Genomic DNA, 23,874 nt, shown 5'->3' with positions numbered 1-23,874 from the left:
CTGGCTGGGGTTAAACCACGACACAAAATTTATCTGTGCTGCTTTTAAATAATTCTTTTCGTAGAGTACAGAAACCTGCACTCATAACTTTTTGAACATTGGTTGGGGCAGGGCAGCCACAGCCTCCCTGGACAACCTGTGCCAGTGTCTCACCACCCTCGCAGGAAAAACTTCTTCCTGATGTTTCCTTCTACTCTGTTTTACCTGAAAGAAACTAGTTTGTTGTCATCAACTCAGTACTTTAGTTTTGTCAGCTGGAAAAGCCACACAGGTCAAAACATAATTTAGTGTAACTGATTGAACACTCTTGTAGTTTCTTAAAGTGTGTCATATCCTTCAAGGAGTTTTACTAGGTGTAGAAAAGGTAGCAGAGAATCCTTGTGAATTCTGAGGTGCGAGTAGAACCAGTCAGTGTTGAGCACTTCAAACTCTTGGTGTCAGCTACGGGATCTAGTCAAGTTTTCAGCTTGTTGCCTGCAAGCTCTGAAGTGTCAACACTTTCCAGTAATTGATAAAGAGTTACTTAACATTAACAAGCTCTAATGATTATTTCAGAGGACATAACAGATGTCACTGGTTGTGACAGACATTCTGTACTGTCAGTTTATGGAGTAAGGGCGTTTTCTAGTGGCAACAGTTTCAGTCTATTTCTTCCAAGGAACAGGATTTCCTGATCAGTTAATTACCTATATTTGAATGCAGTGGTTTTAATTGTTGTGCAATCCTGTATTAATTTATACAAGATTATTAGTAGCATACATTATTATAATATTCTTACCCCTTAATATTTTTTATTAAGATATAAAATATCTTTAAAGGTCACAGCCCACCTTCAAAGCGTATCTTTTCCCTGTCACCAAACAGCAGCAGCTGCCCCTGAACTCCAACAATGCACAACCGGGGAAAAGGCTGCAGGTCTGCAGGGCGGGCGTGGGTGGTTTGGAACCCCTCGGCAAAGGGCACTCCGTGCTTGCTGGGGTGGATGGTCAGGCATTCCACTTGGGAAACTTGTGCCCGTTTCCCACAGTTTTTGGTTGCTCTTCAGCAGCCTGGCTGGAGTGTCCTAGTCTCAGATCTTTGCATTGTCAGCTGTACAGTTACTTGCCTTTTAAAAATGCGCTTGTTAGATGGACCATAAGTGTTGAGCTTACAAAGGCACAATTTTTTTTGCCCATCTTTCACCTCGTTGTCATTGGTTTTTTGTTTGGTAGAGATAGGAGGGTCGTTACTAATGGTCTGATTTTTCATTTCCCTGCTTCCCGATGCAAGGATTGTACATGCCTGCCTTGTCACAGCAGTGCAGGGAAAGCTCCTGCACACCAGGTGCCAGAAGCCTGCTAGGACAGCAGCACTGGGCTCTTGCTACTTAGAATCATCAGGGTTGGAAGAGACATTTATCAAGTCCAACTGTCCACTCAGCACTATCACTGTAACTCTTAAGCCACTAAACCGTATCACCCAGCACAAGATGCAGATGCCTATTAAATGCCTCCAGGAGTGGTGATTCCACCACCTCTATGGGCAACCTATTCCAATGTCTGATCACCCTAACAGTGTAAAAGTTTTCTGATACCTAATCTGAATCTCCAGTGCCTCAGTTTAAGGTCATTCCCTCTAGTCCTCTCACTGCAGGCATGGCAGAAGAGACCATCCCCCACCTCTATACAACATCCTTTCAGGTACTTGTAGAGAGCAATGAAGTCACCCCTGAGCCATCTCTTCTCAAGACTGAAAAAACCCAATTCCCTCAGCCCTTCCTCATACGACATGTGTTCCAGACCTTTCACAAGCTGGACTTGCTCTAGCACCTCAATGTCCTTTTTAAAGTGAGGGGCCCAAAACTGAACAGAGTACTCAGGTGTGGCCTCACCAATGCCGAGTACAGGGGATGATCACTTCCCTGGTCCTGTTGGCCACGCTATTCTTGATGCAGGCCGACATGCCATTGGCCTTCTGGGCCACTTGGGTACACTGTTGGCTCATATTGAGACAACTGTCCAACAGCACGTAACAGCTCTGCCGATCTGCAAACCTCTGGTTTGCCAGGACTAACAATTTCCAGCTTACCTGATGAATTCCTGAGTGGTTTCTGAGGTGCACTACCATAATTTACAGTCACCCTCCCTGTGATCCTCCCCAATGCTCTTCCTACATACCTTACAAAGATGAGCCTGCTACAAACTACTGCTTTTTTGTAATAACACCTGCTTGGTGTGACATTTGATGGCTCTTTAATGATGCTCCTAAAAATAAAAACACCAAATATGACTTGTTGCAAACAATTTATTATAAATAAGAATTTAGCAGAAAGGACTATACAGCAATAAGGCATATTAATAGTACTGGTAAATAGGCAACTGACACACCTTCTTAACATTTTCCTCTAGTTTTCTAAGAAAGTGCTATGCAGAGAAATGTACTTCTGATACCAGTGCCAAGTGATAGCAAGGATGCACTACAAAGGACCCAACTGCTGCGTTATTCACCTTAAAGAAAATGTAACAATCCATGAAGCTTTTATCGTTATCTAGGCCAGTGAAGTTTAAGTAGAAAAGTATAGCTTGCTAAGAAGAATACAAAATATAAGTCTCCTGTTTTTAATGACTTACTAGCTTTAATTTCTTAAACTGCACTTACTAGTAGGAAGGTATGAGTAAAGTTACTATACAAGAGCACAGTTCTTCACATTCATTTAAACTTTTATTTGAAAACTTAGAGGCAAGTGCTAATTTTATTTTTTAAAAAAACTTTTTTTTTTTTTTTACAAAATATTGCACACTGTTTTAGCATGCAGGTTACACGGAAGAAATAGTCAAGTGCACTTAAAACCCTGAAATACAACCATAAATTTTAAAGATTTGTGTTACAGATGCTATTGTAATGTACAAGGATATGTTTCAGACTGCATAGGACCCCACCTTATACTTGGGACCCAACTGACTGAGTCCCAGCCCTGACTCTGCAAAAAGCAGGCAGGATGCTTACAAACTGTTCCTGACTTCCTTGCAATATAAATCTTCATTCCTGCATCCTGCACTGCTTGCAGCCTCAAGAAACTGAAGTAAGTAATCAGTAGGAAAATTAGTTTAACAGACATAACTTAGTACCTCCTATATGAGTTTTTGTTACTGCATATGTGTTGCAATCCAGGGTAAGATTCATTAAACTTTCCGAAGTCCTCTGAGTAAGGTTCATCAGTAAATCTGTATCTCCCTCTCCTCCCTATACACATTTTATATTGCACAGCAAAAGTAAAAATCCATTTTAAAAACCAAGCATGCTAAACATTCAATATGGCTTCTGAATGGTTTAAAGTATTTCCCTTTTGGCATCCTCATGCAATATTATAGAATAAATATGAATACAAAGTATGACAAAGAGTAAAAATAAAGCAAGCTATAACATTTGTCAGAAACCAAATAAAAACCAAGAGTTTATCAAAAGTAGTTGCTCAAAGGTCTAACTGGTCTTTTAAGCATACTTACCCACAGTATCTTAAAATGTGTCTACAAAATACTGTAACATACACCACCTCCTTGATGTTCCACAGAACGACACGAAAGGTAAATAGGTTAACTGAGATTTGCTTAATGGCACTGGTAGTCCCATAGTCCTCTGGGAACAAAAGCTTTACTGGATTCATGCTCGTCCAACTCGGTAAACCACTGACATTTCATTAGCTTTATTGGTTAAGCTCAAGCCCTACAATAGTTTATATATGAAACACAAAAATATTTATAAAAATAATAGATATGTTGTATAGTTTTTTTATAAAAATAAACCATGCAGCTTCTGTACAAAGTTAAAAAACTGTACAAATTGACTTTTCTATTGTGTAAAATTCATGTCCATGGAAGTCTTCTGTTACAGTGAGAAACAAGTTGTTTTTTGCTTAGCCATCAGATGCCATTTCATGACACTTGTTCATTCCATCATTCATTCCTTTCAGTTGGCATTAACTGGCCATTTAACTTCATCAGGAGTTTTACGACGAGACCTGCCTGTGTAAAGGTGTGCAATTACATTCTATCAGCATTTCAGAACTGTGACAGTCAAGTCTATGTCAAAGGTAATTCTCAGTTTTATCCAACCTCAAACTCTGCTAGACTTGATCACAAAGATACCAGCTCCACCTCTGTGATTCTCATCATACTGGAATTATCCTTAGAGTCTGAGGGATTGTGCACACGATACACTCAGTTTCAATTAAAAACCCCAACAATTTACCTCAATGATTACAGATGCATTTTATGTATTTTGCATTCTGAAGGCTTCACATGCTAGGAAAACAAGCAAACATTCTGAAATAGTATCAATAAGGAAGTTTAAAAATAATTTTTCTGGGGGCTTGGCTTGGGCTTCTATATTGTGGAAGCATGGTCAGCCTCAAGAGAGAAAGAGGCATGAATCTAATTTAGGAAAAGAATAATTGAACATAAAGGATGAGAAATTATAACGCTTACCTGTTTGGTGTGCACGATAAAGCTCATTTTGTTTTCCAAACTGTGGATTTGAAAACATGTATCTCCATCTCCCAACTGCCACATAAAGCAACCATACTTTAGGCTGAGGAGCAAAGCCTACAATGAAATGTAGGAAACTGTCACTCAGAATATATTCTCTGTACACAGAAACTGAACTTTCCTTTGTTCACTTAGACAGGATTCAGACTTAAACTAATATGTTCCACCACATCACTGTAGCTTACAAAGTAGTAAAACAAAAAAATACAAGACTATGTTAGTAGTGACTTGTAAAGATCTTAGAATCTTGGTAATTTTCAGTCAAGTTGAACCAACAGCTGGATGTGAAATTACTTCTAGTACAAAGATTTTAAGAGGACAGAATTAAGCTTAACAGTTATCATTGGCAGTTCACTTAAACTGACCTTTGTTTCCATGTTGAGGAGGTGCAGCCCTTTTACATTTACTCCTACATAAACTTTGATGACTTTATGGCTACTTGAACTTGCTTTGGTGAATATCTGTCCCGTGAAAAAAGCTGCTCCATACGTAGGAATTTCCCAGCAATTCTGCAAGAACATGCGCTGAAGGTGATGCATCTCCTTACTGACACCTTCACTGGTGCTGAGATTCTAGAAATAAAGGAACAACAAGGCAATCACAAGTCTTGTGGTTATTTGAAGAAAATCCACTATGTAGTGCAATTCCCACTAAACGTGTATTTCCAAAGTGCTTTCCCAGCAACCATCTTCCTACAGCTAAATTAAACCTTAGAGCCACAGAAAGGCTCAAATACTAAGAGACAGGCAAAAACCAGATACCTTTATGAAGCTCAGAAATCTAAGCACAGACATAGCCTCTGATGAGCTGCACAGTTTTGCCTCTCTCAGAAGTAACTTGGACTCGGGATAAGCAGCTGTACACCCATCTGACACTAAATGCATCACAATCCTTAAAACTAGGCATTCTTCCTCCTTGAAGGGGTCCAATCCAGTGAGACATGGTAAGATGAGCAAGCACCTGCCTTCAAAGCCATGGACTATTTTTCTTTTCTAAGCAAAACAGAGGTGCAGTTTTCTTTTCATTAGTGGAGCCTCGTTCAGAACGAGCCAGGCTTCTGTTCCTTCCTCTTCAGTAGAGTGGAACAGTCAGAGCAAACGGTTGCTGGAATGCTCCCACCTCAAAACAGGCTAATATAAAGTACTCTAACAAATAAATTAGTTGGCATGTGCACAAGGTGAGAAGGCACAGACATGAGAGTGAACACAAGTCAGAGGGCTATGACTGTGGGTGTGGTAGACGAGATCAACTCTATCTGGCAGCTAGCTACCCTCAGTGATGCATATCGGCTGGTAGAGTTCTCCTTCTGACACACCTCACTTTTTCCCCAATTATTTATGAAGCTCACAAATTTAACCTGACCTCATTTGGGATCTGCAGCCCTCAGTTAGATGTATTTTACACAAGTAGCCCAAGTCCATATTTAAAACTTTTGCTCAATGAACTGCTCTAATCAAAGGAGTCTGTGTGCACGTGCACACATGCACAGCAGCAGCACTATCAGATCCCTAACATACAAGTTACACTGGCAAAAAGGACTTTGGATCTATCCCTACAAGAAGACATGAAAATGTAAGTCAGATTTCTTTACGTCTATGCCCAAATTGGAAGCATCCCCAATACATAGTTAACACTGAAGGTAAGTGAACAATGACAAAAGTATTTACTTCTAACAAAAGAGATCAACTGTAACAGACCAAGAAAAACATCCCAACAACCCATCCAAAAAATTTAAAACATACACATTTCTAACTTTATATACCAGTATGTTTGTTCATTAACTGACAATCAAACAGTCAAACAATGTTTAAGACAGGACTTTGTACTATTTGCTTATCTATCTCACCTTGTATTCATGAAGTATCCTGTTTGTCCAATGAGGAGCTTTACTTTTTAGTTTAGTGATTGGTACTATAGATTTAAGATTTTCTTCACTAAAAGAAGAAGAGAACAGAAAAAAAGTTTGTTTTCACCAACCAAAGAAAAAAGAACAATGTCTGCCTTTGTTTCTTTAAGTCACATATTGAGCTAGACAGTCAGTTCCTACTCTATCTTGTCTCATCATGTGAGAAGCTTTCCTGAAATGTAAGATACAGCATAATTCTCAGTTAACAGAGATCCAGCTTTGTGTCACGCATCAGGGATGCATGGTGAGGAAATGCCAGCAGCAAAACTCGTACTTGGTTACAGAGCAGTTTGAATTCCAGTTTGGAAGCCAAAATTATATACAAACAGCCATTTACATCAGCATGTCACATACTCAGAAAGTGTTAGAAACTGCAGATACTCTTCCCTCCGCTCCAGTATTCAGCACCACCAAGAACTTGGCCTAATTAATTTCCACAGGCGAGTTATATATTACAAGACATGAAAGAGAAGCTACATGTATAAAGTGCCTTTTTATAAAAACCCAAAGCACAGCAAACAAAAAACACTAAAAGGGAGAAAGCGAGCCTAGATTAGTTTCCTTTTATGTGCCATTAAGACAGTCTAAAAACCTAGTGATGTAACCTATTACTGAGTTTTAAACTGTATTTGTCAGTAACTGCACACATGATAAAAACCCAGCACAGGACAATGCATCCAGATCTTTAAGGCAAATGATACTCTGATACAAACAACAGCCTGGATATCTTTTTGAAATTACCAGTCTTTGAATAAGCATTTATGTCAACTACAAAAAAATTCACAATATAAATCTCTTCTTCTATCTGAAGAACAAGCTGAGATATTTTCCAACATCTTCATAGAATCATAGAATTTTAGGGGTTGCAATGGACCTTACAGATCATCTAGTCTCACCCCCCTATCATGGGCAGGGACACCTCCTCACTAGATCAGGCTGCTCAAGGCCTTATCCAACCTGGCTTTGCACACTGCCAGGGTCGGGGCAGCCACCACGTCCCTGGGCAGCCTGTGCCAGTGTCTCAACACCGTCACAGGAAAAAACTCTTCTTCTAATATCTAACCAAAACTTCCCCTCCTTCAGTTTGAACCCATTACCCCTTGTCCTAACAAAGAGTCCCTCTCTGGCTCCCTTGTAGGCCCCTTCAGATATTGAAAAGTTGCTATGAGGTCTCCATGCAGTCTTCTCTTCTCCAGGCTGAGCAGCCCCAACTTCCTCAGCCTGTCTTCATAGGGGAGATGGTCCAGTTCTCTTACCAACTTTGTGGCCTCCTCTGGACTTGATCCAACAGTTCCATGCCATTCTTATGTTCAGAACACCAGAATTGCACACAGTATTCCAGGTGGGGTCTCATGAGAGCAGAGGGGAAGAATTACCTATTTAAGGTGATATGCATGGAAAGCATGCCCAAACGCCCATGAGGCTCTTTATCTGGCCCAAGCTGTCTTTAGTCCTCTCTTTAGTCAAACAATTCCATTAAGCAGGATCAACTTGGAACCACAGTACTGATATGCCTCAGTGTGGAGAGAAGCAGCACCCTGGAGCTGCTGGGAGTCAGCAGGGGGTAGTTTTGTACTAAACCCAACTGTCAAATCGCACACCCATTCAGGTGGGAAGTCCCACCTGCAACCCTGTTCTCCTCCTCCACTTAACAACTGTGTAACTGCAGAACAATACAACCAAAAAAATCAGACAGGCAAGGCAGCTCAGTTGTTGCTGTGAATGAGAGGAGAGGAGAAGCATAGTAGCATTCCAGAATAGCACAGCTGCTGTTACATGAATGAAGTGAGGTGGAGATGGCAGGGGGTGAAGGTGCACACAGTGGAGAACTGGAATCTTGATGGGCTCAGATACTGCTGTAGGAATGTATGTGGGAAGAAAAAGCCACATCCCAGAATAGCTCAGCTACTGTTGTGCTGCCATGCAGAAAGAAGGGGAGAGAAAAATACCATCTGGCAGAGTCCTACTGGTGCTATGGTTTTGACCAATTTAGTACAGCAGTTCTTATACAAATGACAGAAGAGAAATTATGTCTCTATGTGGTCTGTCCTCTTCAAAGAAGGAGGAAAGTCAATCCCATAAGCTGGTCTTACTGGAGGTTTCTTCAGCATTGTTCAAAGTCTCAGTCCTGTCAGAACCTGAATACTCTTACTCGTTTTGGTATTACTGTATCTCAGGACAGACTTATAGAACACAGAACCTCCATCCCTCTGCCTGGAACTGCAATAATTGAGATTAATACATTTTTCAGACCTGATGAACAGTTTCTCTTGCTACTGTGAGGATTAGGTGATTACTCTGAGCTACAGCTCAGTGATGGAGAAAAACAACAAATATATCCTACCTAAAATTTGAAAGTTCCATAGTAAGTTCTATCTAAAAATACTTAATCTAAACCCATAATTTTAAGTTTTAAGCACACATACTTACTTTAGAAAGCCCTGTTTATGTTTCTTGCTCTCATAATTTCCATACACTATTTGTAGAAGCAGACTTGCCAGTGTGATCAGCTTGGCATCAGGTGATGTATAAAAACCTTTCAGTAAATTATATCTGGCTTCATCAAAAAGGATAAGAATAGCCAATGGATCCTCAATCTGTTAAAAAGATTTAAATAACATGATTCCTTTGTAAAAAAGAAAATTACTTGAGAAAGAATACAATTTCTTACCGATTCAGAGACAGAAGACAAAGGTGGGACCCTGAGTGAAGTGTACATTTTAGTAGTGCTTTGTAACAGAACAAAATGACATGTTTTCATTGACTTCAACACTTTGATGATCTAACACACCAATGAAAGGTGAGTGGCATACTATGCCCAATCAAAAGGTTCACAGAAATACTGATATCTGTGGAATTTTCCCCCATTAATTCATTTTGAATAATATGTTTGAATAATTCCATTGAAACTGACCAATTAAATAACTGAAAAACAACAGCACATGGAAAAGAAATAAAATAATGCAGGTTGTTTTTAGCTGTATGACAGACAGGGACTGAGGCACAGAGACTTATGATAAACCAAACAGCTGAGAGGGTGAGAAAGAGAGAGAGAAGAGAGCGACAGGGAGAGGGAGGAAGGGAGGGAAGAACATGAAGACTCTATTACAGAAAAGGAGAAGAGATGTCAGCTTTACGTAAGTTTGGAAAATACTACAGTCATTAAACACACTGAGTGTTGATGGTCAAATTGTTCTGACTCTGACCATGATGTCATGCTATCACTTCCAAGTGCTGACCTTTTTTTCTATTTCCAATGGAAGTCTCACATCTCTTCTCAGGAAAAGCTGTGAAGTTTCCCTTTGAGGATCCAAGTTTGTCAGTTCAGTGAATATTTCAGGCCAGTCTCGAATATGCTGCAAAGGCTTGTGATATGGCTTCAGTTGGAGGCCTGAAAAGTAACAGGGTTTGTTTCCGAATAAACAAACAGAATAACCCAGCACATACACACACACACACACACACACACACACACACACACACACACACACACACACACACACACACACACACACACACACACACACACACACACACACACACACACACACACACACACACACACACACACACACACACACACACACACACACACACACACACACACACACACACACACACACACACACACACACACACACACACACACACACACACACACACACACACACACACACACACACACACACACACACACACACACACACACACACACACACACACACACACACACACACACACACACACACACACACACACACACACACACACACACACACACACACACACACACACACACACACACACACACACACACACACACACACACACACACACACACACACACACACACACACACACACACACACACACACACACACACACACACACACACACACACACACACACACACACACACACACACACACACACACACACACACACACACACACACACACACACACACACACACACACACACACACACACACACACACACACACACACACACACACACACACACACACACACACACACACACACACACACACACACACACACACACACACACACACACACACACACACACACACACACACACACACACACACACACACACACACACACACACACACACACACACACACACACACACACACACACACACACACACACACACACACACACACACACACACACACACACACACACACACACACATGGTTAAACGCTGCACCAAAACCAGAGTATCTGAAATTGAGGACTCATTAACATTTTCCCTATGTCTTCCAAACTGCTATACATAAAAGGTTTTGAAAATATTGGATTTATTGACAAAACTCTCAGCATCGAGTCACTAAATGCACTAGTGATTAAACTTTGCTATTTTCAGTTTCTCAAGAGTGAAGTGGTATTTCAAAATTTAATGAAGTACCAAGACTGACCTTAAAAACACAATAATAAATCTAATACTAGAGCTTGTTGCCTCGATTATTATGGGAGAAATACAGAGTCCAGTAATCTTATTTCTGACAGAAAAATACAGATATAATTTATCTTATATTTTCCTTTTGTATGTATATAAATCATAAACTTCTCAGCACAGACATTCTTCTTTTTAATCTGCAAAACATCTTGATTCCTAATAGGCTACAGTTAGTCAATGCTTCATGTTCTCCTGTGTATATGAGAGCTGAGAAATTAATACACAGCTTTCCACTATAGTCCTACTATCTCCATACCTTCAGTTCACTCGCTCACCCTGCCTGGTCCTGTGATTATCACTTGGCTTTTTCTAGGAGTGAGGAATTAGCATTGTCTGCCTCCTCCTCCCTGCTCTGGCTTTCACACTGTGACATTGCACATTATATGAAAAACTTCCATGGACATGTTACAGTGCAACATCTTTCACCGAGAACAATCTGTTCATTCAACATATCCACCTTACATTCAAACACAGAAGAACATTATCTGTCCTACAAGCAAGAAATCTGTGGCCAAAACAGTTGTACACAAACTGCAAGAAACACAATTCATAATGAAATTTGTCCATTGGTTGTTTGAAGCCATAAATCAGACACTGACTCATTTTCAAACTCAGGCTAAATATCTTCCTTTCAAACAAGCAATGCATCAGTGAGTTCTTTCCCTCAAATGCAAGGGTAATACTGCAATGATTCTATGAAAACATGACACACATATTTAGAAAAAGGGCAAAGCAGCAAACTTAAACCCTCAAACACTTCCTTTTCTTCCAGACATTAACATCTATGTTTATCTGAGGGTGACAGCAGTCATGTGGCATACAGTGTAGTAAAAAGGCAAATGGCATGACACTGGGAGAAGATGATTAAAGAAGAATGAAGGAAAGATTTCCTGTGATATTTACAGATATTTCAAAAAAACATAACCATGGCACTGTAGTGGAACACTGGCAACAGTAAACACAAATTTAAACGTAAGGCTTCTGTGTTAGTGACACTGTCCACACATCCTACCAGACCTGAACTGTGCTTTGGAATCCACAATAACATGTCCCATTGCTGTCGTGTTGCAGCAGCACTGCTGACCATGTTTTCTGACAGGCAATCACACTCATCGAATCTTTTGGGGTTCTAGTTATTTTTAGCTATATACCTCAAACAAAAACTATAATACACTTTATACTTAGATCAGAAATACCAAAAAATACAGCAAATTTAATAGACATTTTGCATGAGATTTCTCTCCTACCAAATGAAAGCTAATGGAAAATTATTTTGGTGCAAAATATATGAAAATTCATATGATTTAAGATCCTAATGAAAAAAACCTCCACTAATCAGATTACTTTAATCACTAGTTTTAAAAAGATGAAACATTGGTTAAAACAGCTTCATGCATCCAATTTCAGATACTCTGGGAAGAAAAATATGACTAAGCCCGGGATAAGCTAGCAGTGGGACCATGACAGCCAAGGTGCCCTGTAACAGAAAGGCAGCCTGGACTAGCCTCATGTTCCCAGACAAAACACATTCTAGGTGCCACACTGATACGTGGTCACACCTATTGTGGGTACCCAACGTGACAGCTAAAATAGAGAAGCTCTTTATAGTTTGCAGATATCAGGCTGCCAAAGAACATGTTTCCTATTTTCCTAAGACACTAATATTTTCTCCTTAAGGCAAGCAGAAACAAAGTAAGATAAACTCCCAAGTGTAACCATCTTCCTTCTTTACTTACTGAGGTTCTCTGAACAGATCCAGATAGTGAAGTACTGCTGAGTTTCTTGAGACAGACGCATGCCCTCCATTATCTGCTGTACAGTAGTATTGTTTCCATGTTTCAGCTCAACGGAGCGATACGACCCATCCATCCGATAAATTCGTGCCTTTTCATACTACATAAAAACGTAAACACGTTAAACAACCTATTAAAATCCTTTCTGTTGGTGCTTCTGAAAAGGAAAGTAATTTTACCATAACTCAGCAACTGCCATAATGCTGGGAAAAAGAACACTGTACCACTCCTGGACATTTATTATTTATCCAAACTGCTTGTTTCATGTCCTATGCAAGTTGTTATACTGTGCTTTTTATGACAATATCTCCAATATCTAACTGATATTTTGAGGACTTCTGTTGAACAAAAAGGCAAGTAGGAATTTAGAAGTTCCCTGAGGGATTTGGGCTCAACTGCCTATGCATATCTCAAAATGTCCACCTTGCTATTACTGACAGGTTATTATTTTTTCCCTTCATTTGTCTATACTAAAAAGACTTATTTTTCAGAGGGCTGAACCACCCTTTACTCAAACCCCACTCCAATAAGAATACAATCTTACTAAATCTTACGATGCTTCTACAGTATTATTGCTAATAAAGAATTTTCCCCCTTGGAACTCCCATAGCTTTCACTGAATTGCATATGAGCCCATATTATGCCTCCTGAGAGACATAAATCAGGTGCTTAAAGCTTATACACACATCATAAATCGACGAAGTGTCTTGATTATCTTGATATCTTGAATAAAAATGTTGCAGGAATTTGTTATTTTCCTTCTTCAAATATACTGAGTCATCAAGCTCTAAGTTCCTAAAAACTTTTGGAAAAAAAAAAAAGATGGATGCTTTGAAAAATGACAACTGACTGAAAATGAGGCTGGAATGGAAAACATATAGTCTATTTTTGCTGCAGTAGTCACTGTCACTCCTACTGCAGTAATTTCTACTTTTTAATTTTAATGTATTAACTCAATAGTATTAAGTGACAACATAATATCACCCATTACACTCTGAAATCTACTTAAAATGTGTGCACTAATCTTTTACAGCCATTAGACATACACATCTGCCTTTGGATCACCTGCACAATAAGATCCCTGAAGTACAGGTCAGTTCTGTCCTTAATTATTTTGGAAGATCATTTACACAGAGTGAATGAAAATAATTTAAAGTATCTTGGAAAACTGGCTGGTTTACTACCACCTACCTACAGGGATACAAGTTGCATCAGAAGTCGAAGAAAAGAAAAAAGTGGTGTGATTTGGCTAATTTAAAAATCTACTTCAGTATAAGAGGAATCACATTGTAAATTTTGTTTCCAATGCTGGCTAGATCTCCACTGGCTGCCAGGGAAGCCTACACTGACTAACTGATGTAAAGCCTATCTTGTAGAATCCTACATTTAGTCAGCTGAATACTCCTGTTGCATACAGAAATCTGATGGTTGTATGATCAAAAGGAGACATAAAATCAGTAGCCGATGTGATGCTCCTACAAATGAATCAGAGCATCATGTTTGAATGCTTACATGTATTTCTTAAGCCACAAAAGTGAACAGAACCATGCACAGACAAAATATCAGTCTGCCACTATTTACACTAACAATTTCAGTGTGCTGCACATTTCTCATAACAGCTATAAATGAGCCAAGCTCTTCTACAAGCCTGTAGGCAAATTAAATATAAACTTTGAACTATTTAGAAAATAAATTCATACAGGTTTATTTATGGCTTCCTTCAGTAGTTTTGCAGCTTCTTCCCACTCATTTTGTTTGTTCTCTTCACAGACATTCAGTGGAGATCTTCCTTGTTGATCAGTGATGTGCTACAAACATAAACATAAACACTGATTCTACATTGACTTCACTGGAAACAGGTAAACATTTACACATTTTTGATACCATTAAAACCCCTGATCCTAGAGTTCAAACATCTAATGGATATACAATGGGAAAAGTAGAGGTAATGAAAAATATTTAAACACTTTTTGGTCATCTCTGAACATCATTGTGTTTACACATTGTGATCTGGACAAAAAGTATTTCTCACAGACAAGCTAGAAACTATTGCTAAAACTTCTATTTCTATACACAATCAGAACTTACTCTGTCAATTTCTGGATGATTTAGCAGAATCTGTACTATTTCAGCATGCCCACCTCCAGCAGCAAAATGCAGAGGAGAGCTGAGTTGGCCATTCAGAAGATTTGGATTGCATTTCCCTTTGTCCAACAGCATTCGAGTGGCTTCAACTTTCCCATACCTGCAGACAGGTTTACAGCAGAACAGACACAGCAAACGTAAAATATCTTTTTTTAGACAGTCCTAAATAAGGAAAAGTGTTTTTCCACACTCATTTTAGCTTCTGAATTACACTGAAGACAATGGAACATTAATAAGTTTGTAGAAATGTATATCAGTTCTGCACTTCTTTGGTAATTATTGGTCTTGTAGCCATTTATTGGATTGATTATAGACAAACTGAACTTTGCCTTAAACTAGCTAAGTTTGGGTAGTTGTAGAAATTCAGTCATGGAAGAACAGAGTTCAGCCTTGTCTGGAATAAAAGATAATGTCAGAGTTCAGCTTCTGATTGTCATGCAGATGGATCCTGACAATTCTTAAGCCTCATGCTTATAACTCATAACTCTTGTGTATAAACTGTATGCAAACTTTCTGACAAATCAAGTAAGGTTGTGGGTTTTTTTATAACTAAGTTTGATTTTCATGTTATTCATATCATCAGACATACTGACCATACATATCCAAAAGTCTGACTTCCATGAAGACAAAACAAAAGCGTTTTTACAACTGAGGAAAGCTTTCAAGCACCTACAGATTAAATCAGAGTTATAATCAGAAAAGTTTACTGCTGTAAATCACCTCATCCAGCTTCACACTCAAACCTTGACCAGCACCAGAACATGCTCAGCTCAGCTACTGCTGTGCAGCTGCTCACAGCTGTTAACCAACAAAGACTGTAAAAGTTACCAAGCTAAACTAGATCCAGTGTCTTCAACAGGAATTAGAGCAGATACTCAGGACAGATATAAGAGGCAATAGGTAGGTGATGACATGATCTCCACACTTGGTCACCTCCAAAACCATTCAAATGGAAATGATCTCAAGCAATCTTTCTCTTCAGGTTAACACTAACATATATTAGAATCAGAACACAAAACGTCTACAGGCTTTTTAATTTCTTGTTTTTGAGGCTGTATGATAAATAACATAAATGACTAGCACTAGAGAATCATGGTAGCAAGAATGCATTGAATTGGCAAAATTACCACCTGACTCACCAGCATGCGTAATGGATTGGTGCCCAGTGGTCACTATCCAACTGATTAACAGAGAACTTTTTATCCAGAAGGTGGCTCAACAAGTCAGAGTCACCTTCACAAGCACTGCGGTGAAGGGGGAAATCATCTACCCACTGGTGTTCCCTAGGAATTAAAAGGGAAAACGGGAGGAAAACGCAGTTCAGAAATATTTCAGTAGTTGAGAACATCAACTTTTAAAAAATTACTCACATAGCACTAACTGTAGATCTACATGAAGAATCAGATAGAAGTTCATGCAGCTAAAATGTGCCAGTATCCATACAACTAGTACTTTTGTCATGCAGTAGTCAAACCACAGCTGTATTTATTATGCTAAGAAATGCTTCCCCAATGTTTGTCATGTACATCTTTCTTGATCCATCCCTTAACTGTTGTTTCACTACTTAGAGACTTCAAATACAATTTTTTATATGTATTCCTACAGTAAAGCCCTAAAGTAATAGGAATCTCATTCTGACCATGTCTACCACGTGCTACTGTAATATAACAAAACAAAATCATCCACTCATGAAAAAGTAATGTAACGTAATACTTGTCCTCTGTGACACTGCTCATGCTACGTTGCCACTTTTCTCTTTTAGGAATCTGAATCTTTGAATAGTCTGGGGCTCCAAGGCCAAAGTATGGATTTATTACCACCTTGTCAACCTGTGAAGACATAATTTAAACACAACTGAAAAAATATCTTACTGAGATTTGGCTACACACCCCCCCATCCAGGCTGAGCATTCTCTTGAAACCAAAGTCATGATAGCAACATTTTATAACTAAAGACAATGATGTTCACATGTGAGGGTTTGAAAAACTATTGCACACTTACTGCTAAAGAAAGAAATCTGATTCTGTTAAACACAAAGCACACTCATGTATCAGATTAATGAATTGCAAAACGAAAACATATGTATGCTTCACAAATAGCAACTGAAAACATAGTCCTTACCCTATTGGTATACTGAAGATCAGATCCAAACAAAGGATTATAGATACACATATCTGCTTTCTCCAGTGCCAGCATTTTACTCTTTATTTCCAGGGCAGTATAACCCATGTGTAATGAGCTCTCTGTTTGTCCAGGCTCTATAGCATAGGCAGGGTTTATTACATTTGTTTTAATTCTCTCCAGGGGAGATGGTCTGAATAAAGCTGGGATGGAGTGAGACTGGGTGTGCCGTTCATCCAACCACCTGCAGGAGACAATGGCTAATTACTTTTCAGGTAGGAAAGGATTATTTAGGTCATGCCTGTCCATTATTTTGTTTGATTAAGGGTTGCATGTACGATAATCACACATTTTAATTTAAAAAAATAACTATAAAGGGCACAGCCAATTTTATAGGACTAAATTAATGCCCAAATGTGAAATTTGTTAACACAATTAAGCAACTGTACTTGCTCAAACATATTTCCTGCAGATGCAAACTCTCAAACAAAAGGAAATTATAAGCCAAGAATAACATTGGTTGTCACCGAAAAACTTAACCACAGCAACGTTACCATTTCATTTACTTTCAGTTATTACTACCCTCAACACACAAATTTTGAAACAAAGCAGTTGTTTAAGGGTGACTTTGAATATCTGTGCTGACTTAAGCCTTCTAACTCACGTTTCATTTGGGAGAGATGAGAAAAGGCAAAAAACCCAGAAGGTCCAGTTGCCAAACTTTTAGTAAGTCTCCCATAGGCTACCACCTGCCTTTTCACAAAGCTGTGCTGAAGTTTATTCTCTTCTCGGTTCATTCTCACTGACAGTACTGAAGGGCTTTAGAGCCCTTCTACTGTGAGCTAATGGGGAAAGTCAGTACTGTACACCTGAAACATTTTTTCCTGCCAGATATGCAATAAAACACAGGGCTCAGGGCAAATTATCCACCTCAGATTTTGGACATACCTGTTTTCACTGAATTGCTACGGTATTTTAGTGTTACGTTGAATGGTGCAGATTTTAACTAAGGGTCGAAAGCCAAGTTTGTACTTAGGCTTCTGCACATGCTTTCTCACGAGCTGGAAGTAAAAATGTGCTTTGTTGGAATATAATAAACTCAGTTTCAGTGATTTAGCCTGGAAATACAGAAGGCAGTGCTTTGGACATCCACTGACAGACCACGTGGATCTTGTCTGTCCCAGAAGTGTAAGGCAGAAAGTGACCTGCAGTTCAATGCATATGCTTAGGTGTGTATTTTTAAGTCCTAGATCCAAGCTATAATGTGCTGCATGAGCAGCATTCTCTTCACTTACTCATTGTCCTGCAGGGAAGGAGAAATGTAAAACATGGTCATTGTGCTACAAACACCCTCTAGAAGGTGTTTCAGGCATTTTCTCTAAACATTTGGTAGATAAATTAGTTATGGTAGCTTGAATCTTAGAGAAGTGTTTCAGATTACATACACAGAGAATAATGAATATGACTACTGGAGAATAAAGACTGCATAGAGAATAATGTAATAACTTTCTATCATATGTCCAGGGCTTCTCTCACAACTGTGAGGCTTGAAACACTTTTCAGCAATGCTTAGAGCCTGAAGGTGTTCAGTAGGCAGCAAACACATATGACTGCTATGAGGGTATACATGGAAACATTACTAATAAACTGTAAAAACCCTGCACACAGAACCTTTCAGGTAATAAAACTACAATGTATGATTTTTTCATAAGTTTTAAGTTAATACATTGGCATGTCTGGTATTTCTTTGTTAAGAGTACATAAAAAAACCCCAAAAAACAAACCTGCTCACATAGTCAAACTTCGAAGTACTATAAATCTAGATAAACAACTAACCACCTTTCTGAAACTTAATTCCCTACTGCAAAAAATTTGTGGGTCTGGGGAAGATGCACTCTCTTTCTACAGAGAGACTTAATTTAAATGTAAATCTTAATGGTATACAATTACAGGATATTTATACTACACTCTGGCAAATGCTCTTACAGATGACAATTATGTCACTTACAGAAAATTAAACATTATGATTTTACAAAACATTCGCTGTGAGCAAGAACTCCCAAAAAGCCACTTGATTAGCACACCACTCTTGGGTTTGCAAAAAGCCTTCAAAAGGTTTAGAAATCTGTTGTCAATTTCTGATAAACATGAAGAAAATACCATGGTAATTTCCTTCTTAATCACAAGAATGCTATAAAACTATGTGCTGTGTCTACAATTTATCTTATATATATTTACATTTTTACATAAAACATAAAAATATTCTATTTTAATGCACTTTTACTGATGGCATTTCTTACTTGTCCAAGGCAATTAGCATTTTTGCAGTAAGTGTAGCAAAATGGGTGCTGGATTCACTGCAGACTCTCATGATGTCTTGTAAACAGTAGAACACAGGGCATCCAGGACTGTATGCATATTTCGTATTATCTAGAAAGGAAATACACTTTGAAGACGTATCTGTGAGAAGAATCTTGTTTTCCCTTCTACACCTTTTGTGATTACATGCTCCTAATTGATTACGATTATAGTCTAACTTGAGACTAGAGTAACTTAATTTTCTACAAACAATAATTGATAGAAATTAGAATCCCTTACACAGGGAATCCCACACACAGGCAAATTAGAATCCCTTACACAGCAATTCACAGCCCAATGTGTAGCCTCAGAAACCTTGAAGTATTCTGTTAGCATTTCAGAGTGATCAGCTCAATCTGAGGAATTAATGTCAAATGCATACTGTTACCAGAAAAGCACTAAGGACTAGTATTGTTATTGGTAACTCCACAATGGTACCTAGTTGCTAGGTTTTATCATTGACTCCTATAAGTTAATGCACATGTTTTGAAATATAACCAAGTGCACAAATGCTGCTAAAACAGCAGTGTGCTGCCATTGCAGAAATAAAGGCAACACATTAAACCAAATATTTTTTTTCCTTAAATTCAAGTAACCTTTTCAAGCTTTAAAATAGCCAGGGAGTTTTCCACCAGAATGCAACTTTTAATGCTTAAATGCAGAAAAGCCATATAAAAAAAAAAAGTCATAAAAAATAAACCCTCAAGCGAATGTCTGCTAGAATAGCACAGGTTCAGCAATCATGCTCAGCGTTACCTTTCACAACTGTTGGGACAATGTACAGAGATGCCTCCTGGCCTGCCCTCTCTCCATCTAGAGCAAACTTCTTCATTAGCACTACACGCTTTCCTAGCACAGTATTAAAACAAAACCAGAAAGCAAAATAATTAATTAATCAACAAAGAGGAAGACAAAAATCTAGAGCTGGCTATCTGAAAGCTCACCAGACTCAATCTTCCTAATTTCCAGGAAGAAAAAAATCATGATTATGAGCTGTCATCTAAACCAAGCTAAGAAAATCTAAATCCGTATGAAAAACTAAAGAACATAAATATGTATATACCCATTACATGAAAAATTGACATGACTTTCTTACCTCAGCTGCATATTTCAGCAGTGGCCACACTAAGCTGTGCACATCAATGTTTGGGCCGTCTGTGAGTCAATTTAAAGCTTTCTAAACTGTGTAAGAAGCAATTTTTGCTTTTTCTAGGTATTCCTCAATGCACATTAATGCTATTGTTATTCTGTGTTAGCTGCATAATGAGCTTTGCTAAGTCCATCCAGCTGCAGTTATTGCCACCCACAACATTTTCCTATGCAACCAGCTATTCCTCCTCTAAATTGTCACTGCATTGTCTTGCCCACACTGACGACCTGCCCAGTATAACCTTACTTGCAAAGCAGCAATGAGGTACACAGCAAAGAACAAAAGTTCTTTAGTCAGTGGAGCTTATACGTATCTGGAAATGGAATATGCTGCCTAAAACAAATTTGTCCACACAAGTGAGGTTCTTTGCTAGATCAGCTGTGCAACAGCAATGAAAATGTACTCCATCAAATTCATTCTGCAAGTGATACAGTTATGCCAGAAATGTCTTCATGTAGATACTACCTTCTGAACAATGCTGCTTTAGGAAGAGGCTTTAGAAGCTATCAGTTCACCAGTTCAAGGCAAATATTTGCTGAAATTAAGGACAAAAAAGCCACTTGGATCTGGTTTACTGGAAGCTTAGCTATAAATCTAAACTCGAGGTGAAGAAGTAGTACAGGCAAACAAAGTTTAATTTATAAAAAAATCTTTTAGTAAGCATCTTATAGAGTTGAAAGGTAAAGGAAAACAATGGTAAATTAAAGGTTTTAGCTGTATAGTTGGCTTGTGTTTTTTTGATGAACCTCAAAACATAACCTTTTTTAAAAATTAATGTCATGCTTTTGCACAATCTTGCCATGCCCAATTAATTTAAAAAATATTTTTATAGAGCTACCAACAATATATCAAATTAAAATGTTTTTACCTTTAATACCCTGATTGGCTGGTGAAATTGGTTTGGTGGCTTCTAATACATAATCCAAGATGCTCTGGGTTATCTCAGTGCCTCCCTGAAGTTTAGTTTCCAGCAAAACTTTCTTTCTTTTTTTCTTTTGGCCTTCAATGGGAACTTCAAGCAACAAAATCTTTCAAACAATAATGAAAGCAAAAGGAGTTTAAGCACAACTGAAAGAAGCACAGAACTTTCTTTTTCTTTCTTTTTTTGTATTTATTGTACCACTGTAAAAGCAGCAACAAAATTCAAGCACTGGATGCTGAGGAGCAGGATGGGGAAGTCAGAATGACCTCTGTAACAGGTTAAGAAGAAAAAGACAAGGCTGCACCTTGTAATGAGCAGCCCACAGGGCAAAAGCTATTAGAAAATCATAAAGTGTGCAAATACCATAAGGTAGGGCAATGCACAGTGGGTATATAACATACATAGACACTACTTAAGCAATCTTACTGTCAGATTTTCTCTTCTGCTACATTATTACACACTTACTATAATGTATTATTTTTTAAAAAGCCACAAACAAAATAACTAATAGATAAAAATAAATTAAAGAGCTTTACTTCATAGCATTTAGCTCGATATTCCCGAGAATTGAGGCTAGCCGTATTTTTTGGACGAATCACAGCAACATAGGCATCTCCAATGTTTTCCGGGTTTCCCATCTCTCCTTCTTATTTTATCACTGGAAACAATGAATAAACAGGAAGAAAAGGTTCAGTTGAAAAATAAAATCCAACAGGACACTGAACGTCGGGATGCAGTAATTATTTCCACTGATGCTTTGCATTATTCATTTATTGTTCTTTAGCTGGAGAAATGCCAGCACACACTATATCACACAGATTTAACACGAATAATCTTGTTCTCTAACCCACTTTTTAAATAATGTTTGGGGTTTTTTTCACTTTGTAACTATCTTCCCCAGTTTGCAAGCCAGACAAGAGGCCAAAGAAATCTAGAAATCTGGAACAAGATATTAAATTGAAAAAGAAAACCATTTTGAAGTGACAAGCACTGCGATTCATAAGAAGTGCTGTAACAAAGTACTGTGTTTCTACGAGTTCCACATGGATTTCAAGAAAATACCTGTTTTTCATCTCCTCCCCCGCAAAGTAGAACACAGTCTTGCCTAGAGCCAAGTAACAAAACTTATTAAAAATAAACTCTAATATGGATTCATTTACTCAGTTTTACTTCAGTGAGGCTGCAAACTGGTGCACTGAAAGCACTGGAGCATCTAAAACGAATGCATCTTTAGTTTTTGCAAAAAGTGGACAGTGACTTAAGAGAAACACTTTGCTTACCCTTGTGCTTAAACCAAGGTGACAATTCCTACAATCACAAAATTGTATGAAAATTATAGGGAAAACCTCCTAAAGCTAAATCACTTCCTATATCAGCTTCGATAAAGAAGGTCATGTCTGACCATTAGCACCTTCCAGCTGATCATTTTCATCTGCAAATGAGGACCCTTTCGTTCCACAGCATCAGTAAGCACATGCTTTTTGCAGATTAATTCTTCCACAGATTTCAAATGTTACTGTTTCTAGCTTCGTCACCTCCTCTAGAAGAAACAGAGGTCTTCAGATCCCCATGCTCTTAGTCCAGTATTTTTTCCTGGGATCAGACTACCTGAAAACATGTTAAAAAAACCCAACATAAATAACAGCATGGGGATTTTAATTTTCACTTACGATAAATACATCAGTTAGATGATTTAATGGTGCTGTATGAACAGTAATATCTGAAGAGAAACATGCAATGATTTGCATTCCAGTAGCATCTGGAAACATTAAATAAGCAACTTGCTGACTTGTGACAACTCCTATTTCATAGAATCACAGAATTTTAGGGGTTGGAAGGGACCTTATAGATCATCTAGTCCTAATCCCCCCTGCCATGAGTAGGTACACCTCCCACTAGAGCAGGCTGCTCAAGGCTTCATCCAACCTGGCTCTGAACACTGCCAGGATTGGGGCATTCACTACTTCTCTGGGCAATCTGTGCCAGTCTCACTACCCTCACAGGAAAAAGCTTTATCCTAGTATCTAGCCTAAATTTCCCCTCCTCCAGTTTGTACCCATTGCCCCTTGTCCTGTCACTACAGCTCCTAACAAAGAGTCCCTCTCTGGCTCCCCTATAGCCCCTTCAGATACTGGCAGGTTGCTATGAGGTCTCCACACAACCTTCTCTTCTCCAGGCTGAACAGCCCCAACTCCCTCAGCCTGTTCTCACAGGGGAGATGCTCCAGTGCTCTTATCAACTTCATGGCCTCCTCTGGACTTGCTCCAATACTAAGAGTTTTAAAAGAAAAAAGAATGAACCATCCCCTACGGGCAGCTGGGAAAGGCACGCTCCCTGGGTTTCCAGGGCAGCAGGATATACTGGATTTGTGTCACAGGTTTGTGTGGAGGGAATCAGCGGTGGTAGGGCTGGATTATCTGGGTGGCAGGTGATGGGGCAGGTGAATAAGCAGCAGGTGAACTCCCCCTGCC

The 23,874-nt window shown here is 38.8% G+C and overlaps 1 protein-coding gene across 2 annotated transcripts; it reads right to left on the bottom strand.

Annotated features, from left to right (window-relative positions):
- Positions 1 to 3,702: 3,702 nt before the first annotated feature.
- On the bottom strand, positions 3,703 to 22,041 carry KRIT1 (KRIT1, ankyrin repeat containing). 2 transcript variants are annotated; one of them, XM_009083148.1, is made up of 16 exons: positions 21,940 to 22,041; positions 21,350 to 21,509; positions 20,088 to 20,180; positions 19,274 to 19,403; positions 16,974 to 17,217; positions 16,566 to 16,681; positions 15,992 to 16,135; positions 14,796 to 14,952; positions 14,408 to 14,515; positions 12,651 to 12,807; positions 9,669 to 9,820; positions 8,860 to 9,026; positions 6,370 to 6,457; positions 4,889 to 5,095; positions 4,464 to 4,580; positions 3,703 to 4,001 (listed from the first exon to the last, which is right to left on the bottom strand). In XM_009083148.1, the coding sequence occupies exons 1-16, from the start codon at positions 22,039 to 22,041 to the stop codon at positions 3,933 to 3,935; spliced, it is 2,211 nt and encodes a 736-aa protein (XP_009081396.1). In that variant the 3' UTR covers positions 3,703 to 3,932. The 2 variants fall into 2 exon arrangements, with proteins under 2 accessions (XP_009081396.1, XP_009081397.1); XM_009083149.1 differs by lacking the exon at positions 15,992 to 16,135.
- Positions 22,042 to 23,874: the final 1,833 nt, after the last annotated feature.

Source organism: Acanthisitta chloris, unplaced genomic scaffold, assembly GCF_000695815.1.
Source record: "Acanthisitta chloris isolate BGI_N310 unplaced genomic scaffold, ASM69581v1 scaffold16969, whole genome shotgun sequence".
NCBI classification, from domain to species: Eukaryota; Metazoa; Chordata; class Aves; order Passeriformes; family Acanthisittidae; genus Acanthisitta; species Acanthisitta chloris.
This window is presented reverse-complemented; position numbering and strand designations above follow the sequence as displayed.

Excerpts from the sequence above, each read along its gene's own strand:
- KRIT1 (XM_009083148.1), bottom strand. The coding sequence starts at position 22,041 with ATGGGAAACCCGGAAAACATTGGAGATGCCTATGTTGCTGTGATTCGT. Across the intron at positions 14,953-15,991 it reads CCAATCCATTACGCATGCTG|GTATGGGAAAGTTGAAGCCA; the intron begins GTGAGTCAGGTG and ends ACCTGTCTGCAG. Across the intron at positions 9,027-9,668 it reads CATTGGAAATAGAAAAAAAG|ATTGAGGATCCATTGGCTAT; the intron begins GTCAGCACTTGG and ends TCTTTTTAACAG.